Source organism: Colletes latitarsis, chromosome 8 (assembly GCF_051014445.1).
Source record: "Colletes latitarsis isolate SP2378_abdomen chromosome 8, iyColLati1, whole genome shotgun sequence".
NCBI classification, from domain to species: Eukaryota; Metazoa; Arthropoda; class Insecta; order Hymenoptera; family Colletidae; genus Colletes; species Colletes latitarsis.
In genome coordinates, this window is record NC_135141.1 from 33221183 (window position 1) to 33246213 (window position 25031).

General features: G+C 46.0%; 1 protein-coding gene across 1 annotated transcript; it reads right to left on the bottom strand.

Annotated features, from left to right (window-relative positions):
- Positions 1-461: 461 nt before the first annotated feature.
- Positions 462-23924, bottom strand: LOC143344662 (uncharacterized). Its single transcript, XM_076770927.1, has 3 exons — positions 22972-23924; positions 11902-12124; positions 462-3272 (listed from the first exon to the last, which is right to left on the bottom strand). Exons 1-3 carry the CDS (start codon positions 23417-23419, stop codon positions 2357-2359), a joined length of 1587 nt encoding a protein of 528 aa, XP_076627042.1. The 5' UTR covers positions 23420-23924; the 3' UTR covers positions 462-2356.
- Positions 23925-25031: the final 1107 nt, after the last annotated feature.

Below are 25031 nucleotides of genomic sequence, written 5' to 3' on the forward strand. Positions count from 1 at the left end.
TTTTACCCTAATAGGAATAAAATAAGCCCTTGCGCAGCAGTTAGCGCTCACGCTGGCTCCTACATAATTGCAGACCGTTGGCTGACCAACGCCGGAAATAAGCAAACGCGATTAAGCCCTGAGCACGCCTGTCACGCTTCTCGGGTTTTACCTTCGACGACGCGAACGAGGCCTTTCGAAATTACACCGGTGCGCCGAAATTCAACGGATAATAGAGTCCAGACACACTGTCGTTTCGTAATAATCGTACAAAAATGTTGGGTTATTCGCTAATATAGGAATATTAGTCGAGAGAAATTTTCTCTACACTTTTTAGAGTACAGTCTGGTAAATTACTTACGTTATTTACGTTTGCCGGTAGTTTTTCGATCGCGTCTATCATACCAACGAACGCTAACAAACCTATTGAAAAAATAAGAGAAAAGAAGAAGGCCGTTAAATTTAGTATAATATATTTTCCATATAATAATTCTCGCTATACAGACATTATTTTACAAAGCATGATTCATATACTATGTATGTACTTGTTGCTGCATTACCTGACGTACGATACCGTGGGACGTTAACGCGTCCCAACAGATTTACGTAAACGCGCGTCGCTCGTCTGAGCGACTCCTCTTTCCTTCTTAATCGCTCTGCAACATTTGTATTTTCCATCGTACAGTCTAATATTTATATATTCATAATACTGGTATTTCTTCGCCGAACGCGCAGCGTCGTGCCCGCACCGTCGAACGAATAACGAAAACATTTTCGTAAAATAACGTGAACGAAAAAGGAAAGGATATTTCGAAACATCGAGACGATCGAATCGTTCAAACACGCTCTCCGCGTTCCTCTACGTATATTGGAATCTGGCAAATACTTTGAAATTTCTCGTTATCGCGGTTGGCTTCGGCTTACGTTTCAGAAATGTGTTACTGCGCGTACAATTTACGCGCGCGGCTATGTACAAATTTCTCGTTTAAACGCGAATTCGTCGTCGTCGTCGTGGTCGTCGACGTCTCGTCGCGTCACAGCGAATCGAGCGTATGTATCAAGCCGGAATCGTATTTACAACCGGTGTATTTAAATTGTAATTCGTAAAATTGTCGCGTCGATGATAATTAGCCAATTACTTTTTTCGTCGTCGAAGCGAACGGCGAGCAAAATGCCGGTTTCGCCGCGGAACACGAGAACCGCTCGGTTATTTGAATACTCTGAGACCACGTCCCACCGTCCCACCGACCTCCCTCCTCTTCCGGGACTCGAGAGTCTCCCCTCCTTTCGCTTCTTTTCCGACCTTTTTTTGCCGGCCGATTGCGTGTAATTTCGTGTCATTTCAGATTTCTTCCCCCGCAGGCAGGTCCCCTCTAATGTCATATTAATTGTAGATTCGCGTTCGTGCGCGATTGGCTCGCTTCCTGGCGCGACTATAACCGTCCTCGATGGTGGGTCTAGCCAGCTCTGTAACCTGTAGTTTATCTGCCCCCTTCGTGGACGAGCGAACACTTTTTATTTACACCGTGAAATATAATACTTTAGCCAGTTACTGCTACATTTCGTTCGGCGAATTTTTCTTACCGATCGGAAGTCGCTCGTTTTTACGTTTGTGCAGGCACACGATTGGCAGTCGATGTCAAATCACGACATCTGCTCGAGTTCTCTTTAGTTAGTTTTTGGTTATGGACGACTCTGCGATAGCGATAGAAACATCGGTGTCTGATAATCGTGCATAGGACCGATCAAATTCCTTTATTTTTCTTTTACCGGTTTCCAACGATTACATCGACTAGGAATATTGTTTCGTCGATTGGTTATTAAACGTACGAATCGTGAATTTTTTTATTCATCGTACGACGCTTGTTCCGCGCAGCACTCTCGTGTCACACTTTTTGCGTTTAAACTTACAACCTGGGATAATCGAGCGACCGTTTTGCCCGTGTGGAATTCGAGCGGCGCGGCGCGGCACAGCGTTGCACTTGAATCGACCAGAAATGTCTGCATACGTCCTCGAGTAAGTGCAGAGTAGCGGGAAACAGGGTAATTGCTCGAGGAAGCGTCTGCTGGCTGAAATTACGAGATAACATTATGGTTCGCAAATCACTAGTTTCGTTCGTTAAACTAGTTAATTCTTGTTCGCATCTCGGTGCCAATAGACATTCGATTATCCGTTTCGTAGCTACATTATTACGAAATACTCCAAGGTGTTGTTCAACGTTTCGTTCGTTTTAACGAATCGAAGCTCCAAGGCTACCTTGTTGCGGAATTAGTTGGAATGGTCGTTTGAAGAAATCGATCGATCCTCGGCGATGTCGATGCTGTTGCGTCTCGCCGATTCCCTCGGTGTATCGAAATTTCCCCGATCTGTTCTGCCCTAGATGTCGTGTATGCTCTCCTCGTCGCTATCCGCCCTTATGCTTTGAGGGCTGTCCTCCCCCCTCCGCATGGGCGATCTATCGCAACTGTTGCTCCTATCCCTTTGTCTGGTTGCTCTGCTCAAATTTTCCCTCTCCCTTCCCTCGATCGTATCGGGGCTATCTCTGTAAAAGTTGGCCAAATTGGAAGTTAACGAGCCGACGGTGTTGCTCGGTCCTGCCTGGATCATCGTAGATGGATAGAGTCTGTCGTCTTTGCGCATAGGCGATCTCTCCCTAAAAACGGGACTCTTGCTCCTATCCCTCTGTCTTGGTGGTCTGTTCGCGTTCTCTCTTTCCCGTCCATCCGTCACTTCCGGACTCTCTCTGTAATAGGTGGTCAAATTCGACAAGCTGGAACTGACGGTGAGCGTTCCGAGGCTATTACTCGAACCTGGTTGGACCATCGCCGGCGCGTACAGTCTCTCCTCCTTTCGTAACGGCGACCTGTCTCCCGGCACGGGACTTTTGCTTCTGTCCCTTTGCCTGCTCGATCTCTCCATACTTTCTCTATCTCTGCCGTCGGCTATCTGTAGACTATCTCTGTAGTAGTTACTAAGATTCGACAAGCTGGAACTCGCCGTCAGGGATCCTAGGGGATTGCTGGGTCCTGCAAGAATCATCGTCGGTGGGTATAGTCTGTAGGGAAGCGGCTTCTGCAAGGTCACGGCCGCCGAGGCTTGCTGGTAAAAGAGTCCATTGGTTGGTAAGACGTGCGCACTGGGATACGGCCAATATCGTCCTGCCGCGGCGTGCGCAGGAACCGCCGCCGCCGCCGCCGCGCTGCTTCCGTAGAGCTGTTGGAATGCCGCCACCGCGAAATTGTTCTCCGCCATTATCTCTAAGTTCACCACGGTCTGTCTCTTCCACTTTGTTCTGCAAATAGAGTAGAAGGAGACTCGTTAGTCGCGCGATTATTCGTTACTTGTCGAAAAGGTGTACGGACAGAATGATTGAAAAGTACAGATTTAACCGCCTCCTTTTCAACCATCGTACACTGATAGATTAAATCTTTTATATAACAAGTTACCGTTCGAATCGTACATACTCAAAATACTTTTAGGCCAACTAAAACTCACTCGTAATTTTCCACTCTTTTTTTTAATGTTCCCTTTCGGACGGCTCTCTTTCTCTCCCACTCGCTGATCGTCATAGACCTCACCCCCAATCTCTGTTCGCGTATGTAAATCTCGATCTGGGACAATTACGCTAAAACGGGCTGGCGTGCCGGCAAGTGGTTACGTTGGCCACACTGTTGGGGGGCTTATTATACTAACAAATAGCCCGTAGAGTTTCACTGCCTAATCATCGCGTATCATGCCACGCGCGCGAGTTCCTGCGCCGCACCTGCGAACGCGAAGGCACCCTTAGACGCGCTAGCGATATATCGTTTGGGGCTTTGATATCGACCAATGTCAGAGACCACCAAGTCACGAGGGAAGGTGTAAATTCACCGAGGGTGAAAAAACAATCAACGATCTCGCGTCATATGTGTGTGTGTGTGTGTGCACGCGCGCGTCGATCGTTAATCAATGCGAGACCTCGAGGAGGATCACGATCGTATGGAAAATTTAAAGAATAAATTCGTTCGATCGCGTTTACCAATAAGGAAACGTATTCTACGATTGGTGCAGAAAATGCTAAGGTATGAAAATTTAGGAATCTCCAAGTCCACGCGATTCTTTTTTTATGGAAATAGAGGTTGAACGGAAAGAAAATGAAACGTATCTGAAAAACTCGTACCAAGATAACGGTGCGTATTCCAATTGGATCAATTACGGAACACGTTTTGCATCGTGTGTAATTATCAAAGAGCGGAGAGGATAATTACAGTGTTGTGTCCGAGGCGACACGCGTTGATTTAACTTTCTCGCTCGAGTTACAGTGCATTGCGAGTTTCTTACCATCGTAAGCGCCTCCACGGGTAATAAATTGGCCCAAAACACATTGCAGATTCATTTGAAAAGAACAAATTTCATCGATAAAATAATAATATCGATGGTGTGCGGCTGCGGAAATGTGGTAGTTTACTAGTAATTAGAAAAATTTCAACGGACGCGTTCCGAGCAAGTTCTCCAATAAAATTATTACTAACCGAGCCTGTCGTCGAACATCGCGATTACTCTCGACGATAAATCAACTCGTCGTTCCGTTGCCCCCTCGATTAAAAAGTTCACTATTCGACTCGTCGCGGAACTCGAGGCGGTAATTAACGAGCACCGCCAACTACGGGGGCATTCGTTACGTTTTTCCATAAAAACCGGCAGTGCGAGATAAAAATTAAAAACAAAAAAAGGAAACAACTAGCTATACCTGTTCGAAACGAGGCCGTGAATTTTACGGGATGTTGGAGGACGGACGAGGAAGGGGGTGAAAAGAGGGATGTAAAGTTCGTTGTCAGGGTAATTAATAATCAGGAGATCCGTGGCTGGCAACGGACAAAGCGACTCTAACGGATATGCAGCTCGCACGGAAAATTCGACAATTAATATATTTCGTGGGGTGAATATCCCCTTCCCCCTTCCCTCCCCTCCCCTCCCCCACCTCCTGTCGTGTGTACTACCCCTCTCGAGCTTGATTCTCTTTCTCTACTAGCAGCGTGTATCATCGAAAATGTGGGCCATTCTATCTATATACATATATCTTTCTCTCTCACTTACTCTATTTATCTCGACATGCCCCTGATCTCGGGCTTTTGTGATCGTCGACGATAGAGAGGGGAGGCAACAGTAAAATCGTTCATGAATTTTAAACAGGGGCCTGTGAATCGAGCCACGATCATTTGTCATTTTTCCACTGCTACGCCGAAGAAAACGAGACGAGCAGTGCACGGTTGCAGGAGAGCGACGAGAGATAGATCGTGTACCGAGAAGAGAAACAACGGTTTGGAAACGAGAAAGAGACGGGACGAAGGAAGGAAACCACTCGTACGATTATATGATGAGTAATGTTTTATAATACCCACACCGTTGGCTAGGGGTGGCCGGTCATTTTCGAGTGCAGCCACTCTAAAACACCCTTAATTGCCGTGCCAGCTCTTTGTATCGGCATTGAATAATCGCAAGAGGAAGAGAGAGAGAGAGAGCGCACGATCGAGGGTCGGAAGTGGGTACGAAAAGAGCAAGAATCATTGATTTATCGTTCTCGAGAGGTTCCCGGGGGTTACCTCGATCTTGCCCGAATACAACAACGAAGGGTGGAAAAGGGGAAATGTTGGGAGGGGGAAGAAGTGTTAAGAAAGTGTAACGATCCCCCTTCTATCGAGTTTAACGATCGTCGACTTTCCAAGACACAGAAAAAGGGTTATCCAACCGATGACTCTGGGAAAGATTGGCGATCGAAAATTTACCAGTATTTAGACTCTTTCGATGCTGAATATTATTGAGGAATGACAACCCATAACATGCCACGACGTTATATTCTTTCTTAGATGTAAAGCCAAAATTTTTTGTACGTATCTATGCGCGATCGATTTATTTATTTCTTTTTTCTTGTCAGTCTTACTGTAGTATTACTTAAGTCTTTAATATCTTAACCTGCTTATAATACAGGATGTTCGACCACCCCTGAGAAAAATTTGAATGGGAAATTCTAGAGGCCAAAATAAGACGAAAATCAAGAATACCAATTTCTTGATGGAGGCTTCGTTAAAAAGTTATTAACAATTAAATTAAAAAGTTTCAAATCGTTCTAAAAAAATTATTTTCAGTTGCGGGGATCAAATACAATCATTTTTGGTGAATAGACATACCCTCGAAATCCTGCGAATTTTCGAAAAAAAAATTCAGTACTGGCGAAAGTTTAAACGTTAATACCTTCTTAACGAATCCACCACCAACAAATTGGTATTCTTGATTTTCGTCTTATTTTGACCTCCAGAATCCCCCATTAAAATTTTTCCCAGGGGTGGCCAAACACCCTGTATACGCATCTAGAAAATGAAAAAAGGTAGTGCAGTTACGGACACAGAAAAACATTCAGAAAGGCACCCTTAAGCAAGAGGTCATGTACGGCCCTAAGTGCCGCAGCAGTAGTCGATCCCAACCCTCAAGAGTTTAGTTTACGACCTCGTTATATTTTGGCCCGAACTATACGTGTACATATATGTATATATGTATTTAAAAACGCAAATTAAGGAAAGAGTTTATTTAAATTAACGGTAGATAAAAAGTTACGCGACCGATGCGTGGTCGAAAGGTGGAGAACAGGACCGAGGGAGAGAGTTAATGCATTTATAATAGTGGTTGGGGCTGGTCGGTGGTTTTGCGGTTACAAGCCTGCGCGACACTAATGCATCCAAGCTGCCGGCTTGGTTTGCGATAATAATGGCGACCAACAGAGAATGGATCGGAGAATAGGGCGACATATTTTTAAATTATTAGTTGCTTGGCTGACTACGGAACACATGTTCTTCGGAATATACTATACGTATATCTGCGTGCGTGTGTGAATACTACCTGTATTGCTGTCTGTATGAATTCTGTTCACCGTGTGTTGTACGTCGTAGGATTAATATTAGAAACGGGTCGAATCCTTCGAAATATAACTATACTATAAACAGAGTGATGTAACAAAAGAAGAAGAAAAATAGAAAAAAGAGTTTAATAAATACTGTCGATTGTTCGTATTCCTATGCAGCGTTTACGTAATAATTCAAATTTATTTAAAACGCTAGATAATTGAGAAAACAGTAAAAATACAAAGGATTATATAGCAATCTTTGTTGTACGAGGCACAGTTTCTTGAACGATACTACCACGTTGCTTAATATTACTGCACGGTAAACTGAAGCGGAATATTGTTGGGCACGGATAGACCAACAAATGCGCATGCAAATACATCGTTAATCCGCCCTCTCCCTCCGTTATCGCCGGCCAGTCGATTAGCCTCGTTTTTCTAGCTATTCGCGAAATTCCTCGACCGCGTGTACTTGAAATCATACACGAAATCGCACCGTCCGAGGTAGAGAGGTTTCGTGACACAAATTTTTCCTCGATCATGCCGAGGGGAACGCCGAAGAAAAAGATTGTGCTCGAAAGGAGCGCGTTTGACTAGCCGAGAAATCAAGACTATCCGTTATAAAGCGGTTTTAATGGAGGCGTGGGAAGCTCACGTGTTCTTCCGGCTGGCGTCGAGAAGCCTCGAGGAACAACGGAGCTGGGATTCTCACGATTGCGATGTATCACGACGTGTTAGTGATGTCGCCACGGCGTGTTACGGCGCCTGACTGCTACATCAGAAAAAGGAGAAAAAAACACCACTGTTTCTTTTCTGCATTTCTCTCCGTGTTTCTTTACTCGGCAGCGCGGCAACATTTGCACCTAATTTACTGTTTCAATGGAAATGTTTTTACCGCGTGCGTCTCTAATTAACAAATCGCCTCGCAGGCGCTTGCTCGCGTTTACGATTCCACGAAACAGACTTCGATTCAGCGCGTCGCGTAATTGCTATATTTACGACTACTTTCTCTTCGAGTGCGACCCGTGTGCGCTCGAAATATTGTTCAGCAATTATTGTACTTTCATAATTAACGGTACAGATATTACAACGATGTGGCAGAAATATCGAGAACAAAGCGAAAAATACCATAAATTGAAAAATAATCGCTTCGATTTCCAACCAATTTCATCGATCTCTTCTTATAAATTAACTCGTTAAAACCACCCCGTGACTGCTACGATATTTTACCTACCCATTCGTTCCTCGTAACGTATCGTAGTTGGGAATCGTGTAACGTTCCGTGGAATACCTGACGAGCCATTGGACGAAATAAATTCTACTGTCGCTGGTTCGTCGATAACCAGACCTAACCCTCGCAGCATTTGTAAAGAACGCGAGAACTGGACCTCCCCAGTTTGTTCTATCGCAGGTGGAATTTATTGTATTTTACAATATTAGATGCGCATGCCTGGAGGTGCACAAGGAAATAGTATTGGTCTGGTGACTTTAATTTGCTAGAACAAAGGGTCGAGGTCGCGATTCCAGCTAATTGCAGAACTATAGCTTCCGCGGGTAGACGGTGGCGATAAATCCAGCACGGAAGCATAAATCCACTGTGCCCGAAGGGGGATAAGCCCCGATGCGCATTACGAATTACATAAACGAGCAGCGCGGCTCGCGCGTTTCATTAGAATACAACTTTTCGATCGCGACGTTCAAGATTGAAAGCGGGAACCGTAAGCGTGCGTGCATATGTATACAGTGTTCGCGGCGAATCCCTCCGACTCACGACCGTGTACGTAATTAGCCGATAAGTAGGGACGATACTCGCGTCGCGCTAGTAACACAACCAGTTCTAATGACTTCTAAATAACCGCAGCTAGAAAAACCGACAAGCGTATCGTTTATCACGGCCCTCTCTCGTGCCGCGCCACACCGGAGCAATTTAGACCCGGAGGCTTCCATCGATTTCGCGGGAAATACGAAAAACGCAACGTCTTAAAGGCCGCTTCGAGAACGCTCCGAATACCGGTCGAACCGAGCATTCGTAACGGCCGATCTGCTACCTGTTTGTTTCGTCGATCTTGCTCGGTGGCTTTCGTTGTGTTTCGTAGCTTGTTGCGTCAGTTGTTCGCTCGGTCGATAGAGAGAAATTTTCGGAAAATCTTGTCGATTTGCTCGACGAGATACTCGCGATAAAGTTGCAAACTCGACGTTTAATAGTCGCGAAACATAACGAACCACCAACGATACGACACGATTCGGATTCGTGTCGAGAAGATCATCGAGGTCCATAATGTGCGGCGGCGGTCTCGTCGCGAAGAAAGGACACGAAATCCGTCGTCGTGGCGCCCAAGGTGTGGTCGGCGCCTCCGTGAAAAGGCGCCGAGTCACCGCGGCAACGCGTACGAAGCAACAAAACTTTAAGCGGGCACTTAAGAAGTCAGCCGACAGAAGCGTCACTAATTTTCCCATGTTTTTGCAGCCTCTTAGCAGCCTTTCGTTCTTTCATCAAAACCGACGATAATCATGGCACGCGCACCTCTTAGCCGTTGTCTCTCCGTTCGTCTCTAATTAATACATTTCTCAGAGTAAATATTATTGGCCCTATGTAAAAAATGCAATACCTATCCAGTGTTCAACTACCGTTATTGATACTAAAACCGGGAGAAGTAACGTTTTTTTTCGTAAAAATAAGTGAATCTTAAGTACAGGGTACTGTATTTGCAAACACGTTTCGAAAATTCCTCGAGTACGCGCGCGATTTAACGGGAATGTAGACGGAGTTAATAGCACGCACGTTTCTAGTATCGAGAATCAAAACATTGTTTAATTTTCCAAGAGTCACGGGCGCAACATTACGCTACGTAGCGTGCATGATAATTTTGAAATATTGGTAACGCGGAGGTGAGAAAATTGACGGATTAACGCGGAAAACGTAACGATTTGGTTGGCCAAAACGTAAAATAGCAGTCACGTGATTAGATTTTTTTAAGTAGAACGACCGCCGAAACGCAGGTAGCTCACATCGAGCGTTGCGACCGCTGACAGCGTCGACGTCTGTCATTAAGCCGTTGGCTTGCCTCGTAATTGACAGTCTAATGGCACGGTCTTAGAGTCCACGGTCTGCCCTCTCCGTCTCGCTCCATTTCGTTCGCCACCATACGTGGCGCATCACGAGCCCGTGAGATCCTCGTTAACGATTCGCTTTCTTTGAGTCCGAACGACCGCTTGTTCGAGCTAAACTATTTAGACGGCCAAGAAGTCGCGGAGTCACGAATCGTGGTTCTTCCTGCGCTAATCACCCTCCAAAGACTGCCGTGGCGGCGGCTCAGAGAATACAATCTCGATACGGAAAATTATTTCATCAGAAAGAAATCGCATTTTGACTAGCAACCGCTTTGGCTCTTGACCACTCGCGTAGGTACTTTCTCCTAGACGCGCAGAACCTGGACCTGCTATGCTTGCTTCCCAACTCTTTAAATATTCTTTTGAACTTTATATTTTCCGTAAGCGTAGAATCCAGTCTTTGAGTACGGGCGAACAACGATACGAGGTTGACAAACTTGTCGTCCAAAGGATATTTCAATGCGTACGGATTAACATGCAAGCAGTTTCCGATTTAATGTAATTCAATCAAGTTTTAATTAGAAATTCTAATTATACCGTTGAAGATGCCGTTGGACGGTATACGGGAGTCGTTAACGCGTCTGAAGCACCTTGGACAAAATAGTTCCCACGAGAAGTAACGTTCTTCGAAGCTTCTCGCTTTCCACGATCGAGCGTGGCAAAGTGATTTCGAAAGATAACGCAAAGCCAGGGATTCGAATTTTCCACGGCGGAACCAAAATACTAGATCCTCGTGACTAACGAGCACCATCGTCGAGGGAAAATAGGAGGATCGAGAGGTATCGACAGGCGCCACCAAATGACTCGGTGAAAAGCTCTGCGGGTAGAAAGAACGCCGCCGAGGATTCGAAAATCGATTTCATACCGCCTTCTCCTGTAGAGCTGATACAATTCACAATGCGTCGCGCCGTGTCACTTGAAGTAACCAAAGTCTAAAACCCTATCTAAATAAGTTAAACCGACGAACCGTTGTCGCGTCGTATCGCACGAGAAACGACAAGTTCGGTTTTCGTGAAATAATCGAACGTGGTCGGTGTTTGTATAAAAAACAAAGGCTCTCCAAGTGGTCTTGAGTTTTTTTAAGGATTTCACGCTACCGCGATTATCTTTGGCCGCGCGAAGCCGAGCAAAAGGGGCGCATGACTCTCGAGATGTTTGAACGAAAATCGTAGGGACCGGTGATCCTTGCGTTTAACCACGTAAACAGCGCCTTTGTTGGCCGCCGCGATTTCCATTTACGGATTTGATACGCCTGGTCACGAAAGAACGCTTGCGACGCGCCGAGACGCGTCGGTACGCCTCTCGTTCGGTAGCACCGCGACGACGAGCATCTTGCATCGACAGGCACAAAGTAACGAAAATGTCGACCGGCCGATCGATCAGCTTCTTCGGCGATTTCTTATCGCGTCTTTCAGCCATTTACAAAGTCAATTTACCGTTATCTATTGAACCTTTTTCATCTAGTGCGCGTCTGAGCCGGGTGTGCGTCGTAGAATCGTGATTCGCACGTTTCTTTGTGCGCCGCGACAACGTTCTCCAAGGGATCTCGAAAAGAAAGGCTTATTAAATGACCAGAACAATGTCTACTTCTTCTACCGATTTCTTCCTTTTTCTCAACTTGAACCTCTCTCCTAACCGTGGCAACGTACACCAATAAGGAATATTAATGGAATCACGCACTCTAACGATACGCCTTATCAAATAACGAGACAAATAACGGATTCTGCAAGTTCCGATTTGAGAAGGATACAAGTATGTACGTACGTCATGTACGTAATAAGATAGGGAGAATGAATCGAGTTTAGAGGAGTTGCGCGGTCAAGCAAACGTTCGAGATCCAGTGACGAAGCAGCCAAAAACATCTATTTCTAACCGATTATTCTAGTCGTAGACGACCGGACGATCGTATCACGGATGTCGCGTATTTTGATCCTACCTTCTGTTCTGGTACCATGTTTTAACCTGAGTGTCGGTCAGTTGTAGCTTCGCTGCCAGCTCCATCCTGTCTTGCACGCTTAGATACTTCTGTCGCTCGAAACTCTTCTCGAGAGTTTGGAGCTGATGATCCGTGAAAGCTGTACGCGCCTTTCGTTGTTTCTTACTCTGCGCCGAGCTTAGCGCGTTGGACGAGGAACTTTTCGGGTCGTCCTCTTTGCCCCCTGAAAATCCGTTAACACACTCGCTTAAATCTCGCTGAAAATTAAATGGTTCGTTGCTTAATTACTACGCTGTAAATATTTGGAGAAATCGTTTAAACTTGGCTATTTCACGGCGCCATCCATTCGCGGCTACGGTGCGACATAAAAGTAAATCGGCCGAGTCGTATAGGTAAAGAAATTACATTCGGATAGACGATTCGTGGATGGGATTAAATTCGCAGAACTTGTACGATTTATTAGCGGGTGGGTTGTAGATCGGTCGGAGGTCAATAAATGCTTCGGCGATGGTAAACACAGAGATTCTCCGACGACGGGAAGCTTCGGGGACGTAGTTGGTCGGAGAGGAGGCTTTATTGCACCCTGCGGGGGAAGTAATCGATTCCGCGCGGTACACTCGGGTTTTTGCTGGTCGCCGCGTGGCAATCGCTGCCGCCTCTCCATCGGCAGAGATCCTTTTGTTCTCTGTCGGGGTCCGCGCAGCCGAGAGCCGATTGGCTGGTATCCGCGGATTCGACCACGCAGCCGCGACGAGACGCTGCGAATTATCTCCCCGGCTCGCCGCCACCTACCAAGAGGGTGGGATTCACTGAGAAAACCGATCGACGCATCGGCACCTTGCGCTTCTTCCGAATTGATACGCACACACGCATTCGCCCCGGCATTAAATTCGATTCACGCGCGCAAATCACACTGAAGAGCCCTTGTTCATCCCTCTAGAAACTCGTTAACGTTGTTCGTTTGTATCTTTGGTCGTCGTCAAAGGTGGCTCGTAGAAACGCAATTTGGCTCTGGATCGGAGTTACGTAACACGGTCGCGCTTCTAGCAATTTCGAAAAATTTACTTTTTTTTCGTAAATATTACTTTTCTTATCGTTGTATGCCAAGAGATGGCTCGAGTGAACATTTCAAATAAACTTTGAGCCCACGGTAGATCGGGTAAACGATGCGGGAATTCGACTGGAGAAAGTACCTACATAGGTATCGGTTGGTGAAAAATTCCAAGATCGTTCGACAGAGCTATACCGACCAAGTAGTCCGTCGAGGGACCGATCAGGCGAACAACTCTCTCGGGACGATGCTCTGCGGGCTTCTAAAAGTATCTAAAGAGCTGTTGTCGCGAGCTCATCGATTGGAACGGTCGTGGATGGCGCGGAGGCAAGAGACTGGGGAGCAAGATGTAGAAAGACGAGGGAGCGAGAAAGAGGAGCAACGACTGGGGGGTGGCAATGCACAGAGAGATAGGAGCGGTAGAGAGGGAAAAGCGGGATAGCAGAGAGCCAGTGGATTGAGTTAACTCGAACGAAAGCGCGGCTCTTAGCCTCCGTTTGATCGGCCAGATTCGCTCGAACGGATCCAGGACTCGTCCGCCATGTTGGCAAAGATGGCCGACAATCCCTCAGGAAAGGCACGAGGGGGAATTCCATCGCAGACACCGGCGGCCCGACTCGAGGTCGAGTCACCAATGGGAGAGGGAGGACGAGGGAGTGGGAGTGGAAGAGGGGGCGCGATGGGAACGGAGGTTGGAAAACTAAATTTACTATGTGATACACTTAGAGCTCCGGGTCTCAACCGAAGCAACTTCTCTTTTTTAGACACTTCCAAGACGTTGGACTGAAACTTTTTCACCTCCTCCCTGGCATCTCCACCCGCAGAGAGTTTCAAGTAACTGGAGAACCATCGCGAAACAGAGTCGTCTGCTCTCGTCTTCTTCGTTTTCTTCCTCTTCTTTCCGCGGAAAAGTACCTTTTCTACGTTTCTTCCACCGCTTACTCCCACAGCACGTACCTTCTTCCAAGGTTTATTCGTCTGCTCGCATGTCTTTACGAGTCTATTCCTCGCTTTGTACGTTTCACTTTGCCTCGACGGGTATTGGGACCCGATGCTCTCAACGCTGCTGGAAGAGGCGTGTGTGTGCGTGCAGAAAAACGTTTTAACTTTGATTATAATATTCCGCCTCTTTCGAATCGATCGTTAGTTTTATTCGATTAGAAACGAAAACCATTTATTTAACAAATAACCAAGTTTTTTTTCTCTAGTCAAGCATAGTACCTATCTCCGGAAGAATTTCAACCTGTACGCTTATTTAGTTTTCTCCTCTTTTCATCCGATAGTAGTTATAGTATTTTCTTTCTCTCGAGTTTACTACCAGTTTACCCTATACGATGCTTCGAGTTTTATCCACTGTTTCTTCGAATCGCCCAGACTTTTGAACAAACATCGTATATCTTAGCATTGCCTATGCAACATATGCAATGCTTGGGTGAAATTTATCGTACTTGCGGAATAAGTTTCTCGAGAAAAATCGATCAGTGAAATGTACGAATGATTCGTAATACTCGGCTCAAAATGAAAACACGACGAAACGTAAGAGCAGGACATACGTTCGTACAATTTTGTCACGCTGCTAACTTGAACTGTAACGTGTAAGTACTTTGTTTTCTAAATATTTCTTCTTCAGAATTTGAACGAATTCGTCCAACGTTCGGTAATTACGCGACATCTTTCGTTACTTTAATTACTGTCGTACGAGCAATCGTTACAATGAACATCAGAAATACGATGCCACGCCGGATGTATGACGTGTATTAGCCAATGAAAATTGTCGTGTTTTGAGTAGGACGAATAGGGAAAGAGGGAGAGAGAGAGAGAGAAACGAGGGCCTCGCGTGCTGCAGGCACCGACGCGGTACAATGTATGGAACATAAAAGTGAGATTAACAGGATGTTTATCGAGCAATTATTCGCTGCCGCAATTAGTGCCAGCATGGTCGTCTACGTCACCGACAGGTATCGTCTTCAGTTGGGTTCACGCAAATCGTTACCTGTTGTACATACAACGAAACGCGACACCTGCAGGATGTTCGGACGATTATGACGCAGTAACTATAATTCGTAACACCGATTACTTTGTGACTGAACAAAATTATAGAAATTAAAAATTAAACAATTAACAATTAAAAATGATAGAAATGCGAGACAAAGTTGAAAATGAAAACCGAAAGTTGGCAATTGTTCTACCTCGTCCGTTGTATTGTATTGACGCATGGCGGACATGGTCACTCAGCAACGTACAAAGTTAGCTGTGGAAGTAACAGGTAGTATGTAGCGACCGTAGGTGGAGGTGGTGGAGGTGCAACGCGTAATGGGGCTTCTTGTTGGATCGGTTGGTTGCGTCGATCGTTGCACGAATCTCGATACTTGCAGAATATGATAGCCACGTATTTACGGTACGGTAATGAAGGCTTTGCTCTAAATTAATTGGAAAAATGAAAGGTTCCGTCACAAAACCGTTACTTGGCCTAATCATTGATTTCAGAATAGAAAAACGTCGAACGGCGGGAAATTAATAAACGGGAAGTTCGACTAGACGCTTCGTGCCCGTTCCGATCGAAAGCGACGATCGCAGCCTCATGCGTCGCGCTTTTTATTGCAGATTGTTACGTGCGGTTTTACATTTACATTCCGTGAATGGTAACGGCATTGCGCCAGCTTTGCGGGTAAAATCGCACACCTGCGCGTACTAGTTTGCCGCGACACACTCGCGGCGAAATATAAGCAACGAGCAAATAATAAAATCGGACAACAGGCGTACAACGGAGGTACCGACACGGACTACCCACCCTATCGCTACCACCTTCCGACCGCCCTTTTCTTTCGCCTAGATTTTTCTGCTCCTTTCCATCTATCTATCTCCGTTGCAACTCGTAAAATAACGCTAGCCAACTGAACGCCAACTTTTATTATCTAGAATTTTACGAGCTGTCGGTTAACTCTAGACTACACCGACTACTAGCGCAATTTCGTCCGGATACGATCGCATTTTCACCGAGTCTTGTATTCTGTACTTCTCTTGGAAGTAACAAGATGGAACGTAATTTCCGATACGATACAAAATAAATACCGTTTGGTTCGATTTCTTTACCCAGCTTGATCTTTGCTCCCCAATTACATAAGGTTGAATTTAATCGTAATCAAAGTGAGCCTTGCATCGGAAGTAGTAAGTACCCCCCGGTGAAATGGTTCATCTTAATACAACTGTTGCATAGGGTTGAATGTTGGATGAAGAAATCGTTTGGGATTAATTTTGTTCAAACAGTGTTTAGATTTAGTGAACAGTTTGCGGAAAATGTTACGATACGCGTATCGTTAACAAAGACCGTGACCACGAAGTGCTTTTCGTAGAAAAAGAGCAGCAGCGATATTAGAGTGTACGTTGCGGAATTTAGCTTTTCCAATTCCAGTCACACTTCCTCGCTTGGCCCCCTCCCTCCCGTGTCGTACGCTATCCTTTCATAGTTTGCCGTGCACGCACCCTCCTTGTATTGTGTGCAAGGGCGATGACGGGAGTAGAATCTGACCCCTCTTCTGTATTGTGTTACCGTGTCGCCACCTTTAGGGTGGAGAACACCGGGGATAATGTTATAGGGGTAACGCTTTATTGCCTGCCCACTCTATTTGCAGTCGACCCGGGGGAGACAAACTGCCAGCGAGAATTTCAAAAACAAACTACGGTGACGGTGGTGTCAAATTAGTGTCGTCTAGTACGTTATGTACAGGCAGTTTCCATTTCTTCGTTCGTTTCTTTCAACGAATTTCAACAACTCTTAAATGTTATGATATACGTATCTATATCTATATTGTTAATCCTTGTGAAAATGTAGATGGTAAAATATCTCGGCGTTAATTGCGTTTTCGTCGGAAATAATTTGATCGGCGATAAAGCCTACTTTCAAAGGATCTCGTCGGCGGAATAAGGACAGGCAGGTGTCGAGTGTCGGCCTGTACAATGATCTGTTGCAGCATGGAAACATTATAGGGAAAAACGCAATCGGGAGTTACTGTCAGATCGAATTATGCGAACCTAAGGTTTCGCGGGGTGCATAACGAGCGCGTTTCTCGAATTTCATGGGTACATTCCGCGTGGCCGGTGAATAGGAATACAACTACTGCGCCCTGCGATCGTTCCGTGGTAATTAGTCAGGACACAAGACAAGTTTTACGACGGTTCCATCGACCGCGAATATTTTCATTTTACGAAATCGAGCAAGAATCGCATCGTTTCGCATCGAATATCGACTGTCGCGATTCGTGTGTCGGAAATTTCAAGCTGTCTGTCGACGAGGGTGTTGACGGTGAAAAGGCTGGACAAAGATCGAGAGTGAAACGGGGACACCGGGCGTTACAGGATGGGTAGGGGAACGAAATCCACGACGAGTAGCTTACCCTAATTGCGAATAGCCAACTCGGGAAGTGGTAGAGACTTGCTCCAACCTCAAATCGGATTTATTCGTATATTGAGAAATCGAATGCTTCGCGCGCGGTAACTGAAAACAAACAAAAACCAAAAACCAATAAAGCCTCGGGTTTCCCTTCGTTGTTATCTCGATCGATCGATTAAGCGTTCGGCCATCGAACGAATTTCGCATAGCGACAAAGCTCGAGGTATCGTACTTAACGATGTAATAATTTTTTAAAGAATCACGAATATCTGTCCTAAAAAGAATACGGGTATTTTATTCGATGGAATATTTAGCCGTTTTTCGTAACGCGCACGACCAACCGATTTATCGTTGTAAAGCGATCGCCACGCCTCTGGATCTATCGTCCACGGACAAAGTTGGTTTCAGCGATCGAGACTATGTCGTCGTGATGCGCCAGCACATAGATACTTTGACGGCAGCTGTTCTAGCAACACCGGAACTTGGTCCTTCTGGCATCAAGGCCGCCCTGGTCACGCGAAACTCGTGTTAGCAACTCGCCAAGTGGCCTTCCAGCAATCGTCAACGTTGCTCCAGGGGGTTTGCGTACACGTGTCCACACTCCCCGTTACGTGGCCAGAGTCGTAGACACGGGTAACCGTGTCGTGTGGACGGCTTGCGTTCGTGACCCTACTTGCGTGTTAATTGCGACTGCATTGATCGTCATTATGCGAAATAACATTTTGGTAAATAAAGCTGGTAGGAGAAAAATACACTTAGCTGAACGCGTGGGACGGCTCTTTCTATATTTATACGATACAACATTGTTTTACCGTGGAACTCGATTCGATCGACGCATCCTTGATTCGAACGGTAGATTGTATCGTTCGGACGACCACTTTACGATTCGCTCGTACAGTCTCCAATACGATAAACAACCTAGAAGTTGCCGTTTTAAGGGTAGTGCAAAGCGAGGTCAGCACTGTCAACGCTGAAACGGAGCAGTTAAGAGGATTTGCCATCGCGAATCTTGTTAAGAGAACGTTGAAAACCAACCGCGCGAATCCCAACGACGTCGGCACACGTCGCTGTCGTAGAATGCTCGACGAAGAAATGTTTAGGAAATACTTGCCTCTTTAAAAATACTAGGATTGACGGTGTTGTTTGTTACGTGACGGCTCAGACCGGCTGAACAAGCAGCTAGCGCTTCTTAAAGTAACATACAACACTTTGAACGCGTCGGTCGAATCAATTTTAGTCCATCTTGGAAAGTTACATGGTAACTTGGATATTTTTTGTCATTCTGTTCGACTACATACTTGAAAGCTACCGATGCGAACGCGCAAGCCATTGGTCTGCCGTCGCTTTTCCATCTTGTGGTTACGTTCGTGTTTAACTAATCGTACACAACAGGTCATAACCAATGTCGGTACATTTCAATTCTTGTCCGTCCGTTCAATTATATGCCAAGTACCGCAAGCGTCTATATCAGGACCAATTCTATTTAACTCTCGAGTTTCTATGTATGCCAAAGACAAGCTAATATTCTAGTTTATTTACATCCCTATGATTCGTAAACACAAATTATATATAGTCAGAATTTTAAATTGGTCACTCTGCCCCCTTTTTTATCGTAACATTATTTCAACGGATCGTGTAGAAAATTTCGAGAGCATCCTTGACCCGATCTATCGGCTCCCACTGCTTACGCGTGCCCTACATGTGTTCTACATGCGCTTATAATATTTCTCGCATCGTGTAACAAATATCTGTTGAATCTACTCTAGCGATTGGTCTCGAAATGTCGAAAAAGTGTGCCGATAAATTTGTATTCGTAAATTCAGTGGCGAAGCGATGTCAATGTCGCTTCTGTTATAAATAGCAGCTTGGTGAGTTCGAAACACGTTCGTTCAGAGCCGCGATACCCTTTGACGTTGCCACGACGACGCGTCTCGGGTCTCGATTATACGGTGCACGGATTAATTCTTGGCAGATAGTCTCGTCAGAAAGGTGACAGCCGGTACCCGTTTGTCAAGGTACTTGTACCGAGCGAGCGTGCAGAGAAAAAAGGGGAGCTCCGAGTCAAAGTCCCATTCGTCTCACCGCGGCGAATACGAGGCTCTCATAGAATTCCTAATCCGCGCTGAGATCTAAACGGTTGCCAATCATTTCCGGTTCTTGGATTAGACGCGCGCGAAAAGTCGGATCGGCCCTTTAAGAGCATAAAACTAACTGGGCCTCCAAACCTTCCGGGACCGACGCGACGCGACGCAAAACGCCAACAATGCGTCCCGGCACGAATGTTGGCTTCGTAAGCGGATTACAAACGATTTTCTACACGCGTCCGAAAAAGTCTCTATTTGCCGCGCATCAAGATCGGCTGTTCCAAGCGTTGCCCGCTCGTGAAAAGGTTTTTTCGATCTAGACATCGAAAACGACATCGACGATCGTCGAATACGTTTTAAATCGAGCATTCTAAGCGTTCGTCGACGACCATGCAGAATACATTTAGTGTTTTTGATAGTCGACGCGCGCGAAATATGCTCGCTTATTAAACGATTTTCTCCAATCACTAGAATATGATCGATAGAAACACAGAGATACGCATAAAAATCTGCGGTTGATCGTGGATAATTGACCGATCAAGTGCCGTGCCGTGCCGTACCGTACCGTACCGTACCGTGCCGTGCAATTTTGTCGGCGTTACACTCTTCCTAATTGGCTTTCATTAATTCTTTATCGAGTCGAACAAGCATGGAGGACGACAGGTGCACGCGCGGCCCACCAATTACTCTCGAGAGATTAGATGTACCTACTCTTAAACCAACTACAAGATAATACCGTGCCAATAATAACGCTTTTTCTGATATGTGGTCAAAAAATTCCTTTATACAGAATGTTCGGCCTACGCACTTTCGAGAAAAAAATTCTTTATCGAAAATATAATATCTGACTAGAAATGATTCCTCGAAATTTGATGGGAATCTTTAAAAAGTCATAACTTCTGGACGGATTGAGGGATTTTAATGATTTAAAATACAAGTGTACTCGTATACCTCGTCTGTCGAAAACTACTATCGCTTGCACGCAGCTGTTCGTAAATTGCCGTTCTACGGGCGGAACTTTAAACGTTAATAACTTTTTAACAAAGCCTGAATCGACAAATTGATATGCTCGATGTTCGTCTTATTTTGGCCTTTAGAATCTCCCATTAAAATTTTTCCCAAGGGTAGTCGAACACCCTGTATAGTTACTAGCCATCGTATCGAAAGGTGTTCCGTCGAGAAAAAAGACAGACGCGATAAATAAATATATCGTCGAGAGTAAACCGTGCGAAATAATTAAGAGAAGCATCATTTTGTAATTCGATCGCGTTATCTCGGAGAGAAAAAAGGTCGATCCGTCGAGAGAAGATATCCGAAGAAACGATGTTCGCGTCGAAAGCGTTGATAGATCGAAAGGACGGATCGTGTATAATCACCGGTTCAATCATCCGGAAAGCGTGTTCGCCGGCAATTACAACAGCGTTACTCCTTCTAATTGGCTTTCATTAATTCTTTAGACGACGCCACACCGCGCCTCGCCGCGACTGGAGCGACGATTAGCCGCTTGAGGTTAACCGCGACTGATAACGGTGTCGAGCACAGGTTGTCTAGTCGAGGGAAAAGCATCGAGACACCGTGTTGATATCGTTTCGCTGTCGCGACATACTCCATTTCTCCAGGGACATTCCAAGTGTTTCGTATCGCTGTGTTATACCAACGTGCGATATCACGGACGAATCGAGTGTTTTTCTTATTGCCGAAATCATTCCGACCAAGACAACGATTATCGATCGTGATTTAACCGTGATTTTTCGAGTATCTCGAAATCAATTTGTCGAATGTATATGTACAATCGGTCGAAAAATATTGCTACAACGCGAGAGGACCCAATATTTCAAAATATCGTTTCTTTTTTTACTTTTCTAATATAAAAGAGAGCAATTTATTAACGAATCTCGTATCAGAGATTCGTGACTGATTCGAGACTCCTTTGTTCGGTTCTCACTATCAAAAGTATGTACGTAGCATGATTTAGTGTTCCGAAACGCGTCGTCGTAGTCATGCACGTAATTGTTCTTTGTGGACTTTTAGCAGGAAATAAGCCGATTACGATATAAGCTTACGAAGTTAGCGCCAAAGGAAAGTACGGTGGAAAGTTGATCGCGTACTAAATATGTAGAACGCAGTAGAACGGAAGCGAACGGAAGAAAAGCGAATTGGAAATTGATGAAAATAGTTTCGAGACGATTGCTGTTATTCTCGATGCTTTTGTCGATTCAGCTTTCAAGAGAAATTGCCGAATACCTGTAACTATAACAGCGTTTTTTCCGACGATGATCGATAACTCGAAAAACATCAATGCACAACGTTTAATCACCGAAGGTTCAGTATCCGCAATTATGGAACGCAGACTAGTTTGCACATGCCCTTGTTTTGATAAATAAAAGTACAACGTTGTACGTATACCTACGTATAAGTAACTTCGAGTCCGACGGGGTCAACGATTTGGTGCTAATATGTAGAAAAAAAGTAGGTATCTATAAAGAAGAACGAGTGAGAAATAATCGACGGACGTGTCGAAACGGGTAATCGCGTAATCGTTCCTTGGAATTCATTGAGCCGAAAAAACCGCGGAGGCTTTTTCTAATTAGAGGACGCACCGAAAACACCGCGGTGCGGTGGGATTAAACCTCTTGGTGGTCAACATCGTTAAGGGTCAAAAGGCGTAGAACATTGGTCGATTAAAGGAAAGGACGAAGGTATCGTATATTTTCGTCGAATTCCGGCAAAAGGTCAGATACGATGAACGAAAGAAACGCGTAACATTGACAATTTATTAATTCTTGTAATATTTTTGTCAAACATTTCCTCCCTTCGCAATGAAAGGATTTTGTGGTAACGTTTCTACGCGTTACGTTGGTCGCAAGGTACAAATTGGACGAAACGACGCGGTTTCCTATATTTATCGCTAAAGTGCGATCAAATACGGTAAATTCAGTTAGCAGCAGGTGTTCTCGGAGGCGAAACAGCAGAGGACAGCTGACACGTAGGAGAACCGAATGGAACGGACGAGGGTAAGGTAGATAATTAAAGCGTCGAATCTTTTCGAAAGGATGTCGGAACAGAGACAGTCTCTTTCTTTAGAAGAATAAATCTTAGTTTGTGTACCCTGTGTTTTTCGGGACTACGTTTTACGTTCAATATTCGGCAATCATCGACAGTTTGGTTTTGAGAGGAATGTCCAAATAGTCGTTCGGAACTGTCCAGGCCATTAACGTCCTTGACACCTTCGCGAAAGTCCGCGCGAGAGCGGCCAGGTGAAGAAACCGTGAGACGAAATTGATTTCGCGGGTCTCTTCTCCCACCGGTAGCTCCCCTTCCGTTAAATGCCGTTGCTCGAGCAATTAACCAGCGTCGACGAACGTAGCGCATTACTTAGTTAGGTAGATACCGCGTACCTTTACGGGGTGAATCTGAAATCGCGATCTTGTGTTGTTTCGGTGAGCTGGTGTCACGTAACGACATACATAATCACCTCTCGTTCGCGGCAATATTTACCGAGCCGACGAAAACGAGATAAGATACGGATACAATCGACCGCTTACCATTAGAAGTAACGGAAGCGCCGTCGTGATGACTAGCGTCGCTATCTTCGTCGAGGTTGCTGTTGTTCAAGGACGTCCTGGACTGGTGTCTGACGCTGAGATCCCTGGGCGTCGACGGCGGGCTACCGGGCGATTCTTGAGTCTGCAGGCCAGCCTGGTGCACTTTGCTCGACGCGCCACCGAGAATATCGGTGATCATGAACCGGGATCTTTGCGGTGCCGAGGACGAAGCATCTCCGCGTTCCAAGCCGTTGTTGCCGCTATGATTGTTATTCCAGGCATCCAAGCCATTCGATTGCCGCTCGACTCTGATTCCGTTTCTCTCGACGATGTTTTCCAACCTATGGGCCTCAAGACCGGACATCCTTGTCAGATTGAGACCGTTGTTAGCCACGGTGACGCCGCTCAGAGCGGCCACGTGGCGGTTCTGATGATGATGGACCGTCATCACGGTGCACGTAGGTGGTTCCTTTGGGCTACGGGCACCCGCGGGTGCCTCAGTCGCCACCCCAGGACTCGCCCTGTACCTGGGAGACAGAATCTTGCCGAGAGTAACGACCTCGTCTTCGTCAAGGAGCTCGTTTCACCGAATCGTACCAAGGTAACTACACTTCACTGTATCCGAATTATCCTTTCGGGCACTGTAGCGTCTTCCTGGAGCGTTTGTTCGGATCTGTGACGATCATTACAATCGATCGATTGTCTATCGAGAATTTCTATCAACAAACACCTAGCATCGCGTTATCCGAGACCGAATAAATACGAAAATCTTGTCTTTTGCTCGATGTTGATTGCACCGTAACCAACGAGCCTTTTCTCTAAATATCTATAAGACAAATCGATAGGCTAATCTCACGATCGATTTCGAACTGAGAATCACGAGCAAATGGCGCGTAAGATGGTTGCGATGCACCTTGCGTTTTCTCCCGTTCGCTCGGCCGCTTCACCGCCACCCCCGCACCCGCGCCAGCACCCGCACCCGCACCCTCACCCTCGCCCTCGCCCAGTCTTGCTCTTGCTCCCGCCCCTGACTTGTTCGTCTTCTTCTTCTTCTTCTTCTTCTCAGCTGCAATTAAGGGGCCGCTCCGCTGGTCTCCGTGGTTAATCGCTAATTGGCCACTTAACATAATTACCGTTCGTAACAGCTCAGTCCGCCGGCCATTTCCGCTTTCCTTTTCCTCTCTTTTCTCGCCCGTTTAATTAATAATTATCTTTCAATGAAATTTTGCCCAAATCCGCCTTACGTCGCCACGTTTTTACTCGCTAACATAAGTGCGGTCGGAGTTACAGTTGTCAGGTCGCGCATCAATCGCACCTATCACGTTCGACGAGAATCATTAATAGAATCGAGGTCTTTGTAACATTTCGGGGAACCATCGACGAGATAGTCGACGATCCGTCGAAACCGGCTACGATCACTGCGATCGTGTTGCGATTAACCAACAGTCACCGAACCGGTTTGTCAAACTTTCTGTTCCAAGCCTCTTCCAACGCTCACCTACTAACGTCTTCCATATTTTGTTCAGATGCACTGCCACAAGAACGCTCGAAACTCAGTTGTTCACTTAGTCCAACTCCGTGATTGATTGCGCAAACACGCGACAACCTTCGTTAACTGTTCACCGAAACTGACAACTGATCCTCGTCGAAGATGTCCTCGGCCACGGTCTTACGATTTTCCTTATCGATGACCATCCACCTTCCGGAAACTGATTTTTGATTCGCTCGACGAGCGATAATGGTTGTTTCACGGCGCGCCGCGGAGCTCCGAAATCGCGGTAAGTAAAAAAATTCGATCGGATGAGACGAGAGATAGAGTAGTAGTCAGTCGTCGAGGAGCGTATTCAGTGCCGAGGCGTGCGTACCCATCGGTTTGCCGCGACTGATCTGTCCGCACTGACCGGACGTCAGGCGCCTCCGTTCGTTCCTGGGGCGGCCATATCGCCGTTCTGGCACGCCCTGATCATTCCCCTCCGTTTCTTCTCGTCGACCAATCTACGATCCCAGTGTTAACCAGCCGACCAATGGGATGCACGACGACCTCGGCGCCTCCGCTTCGC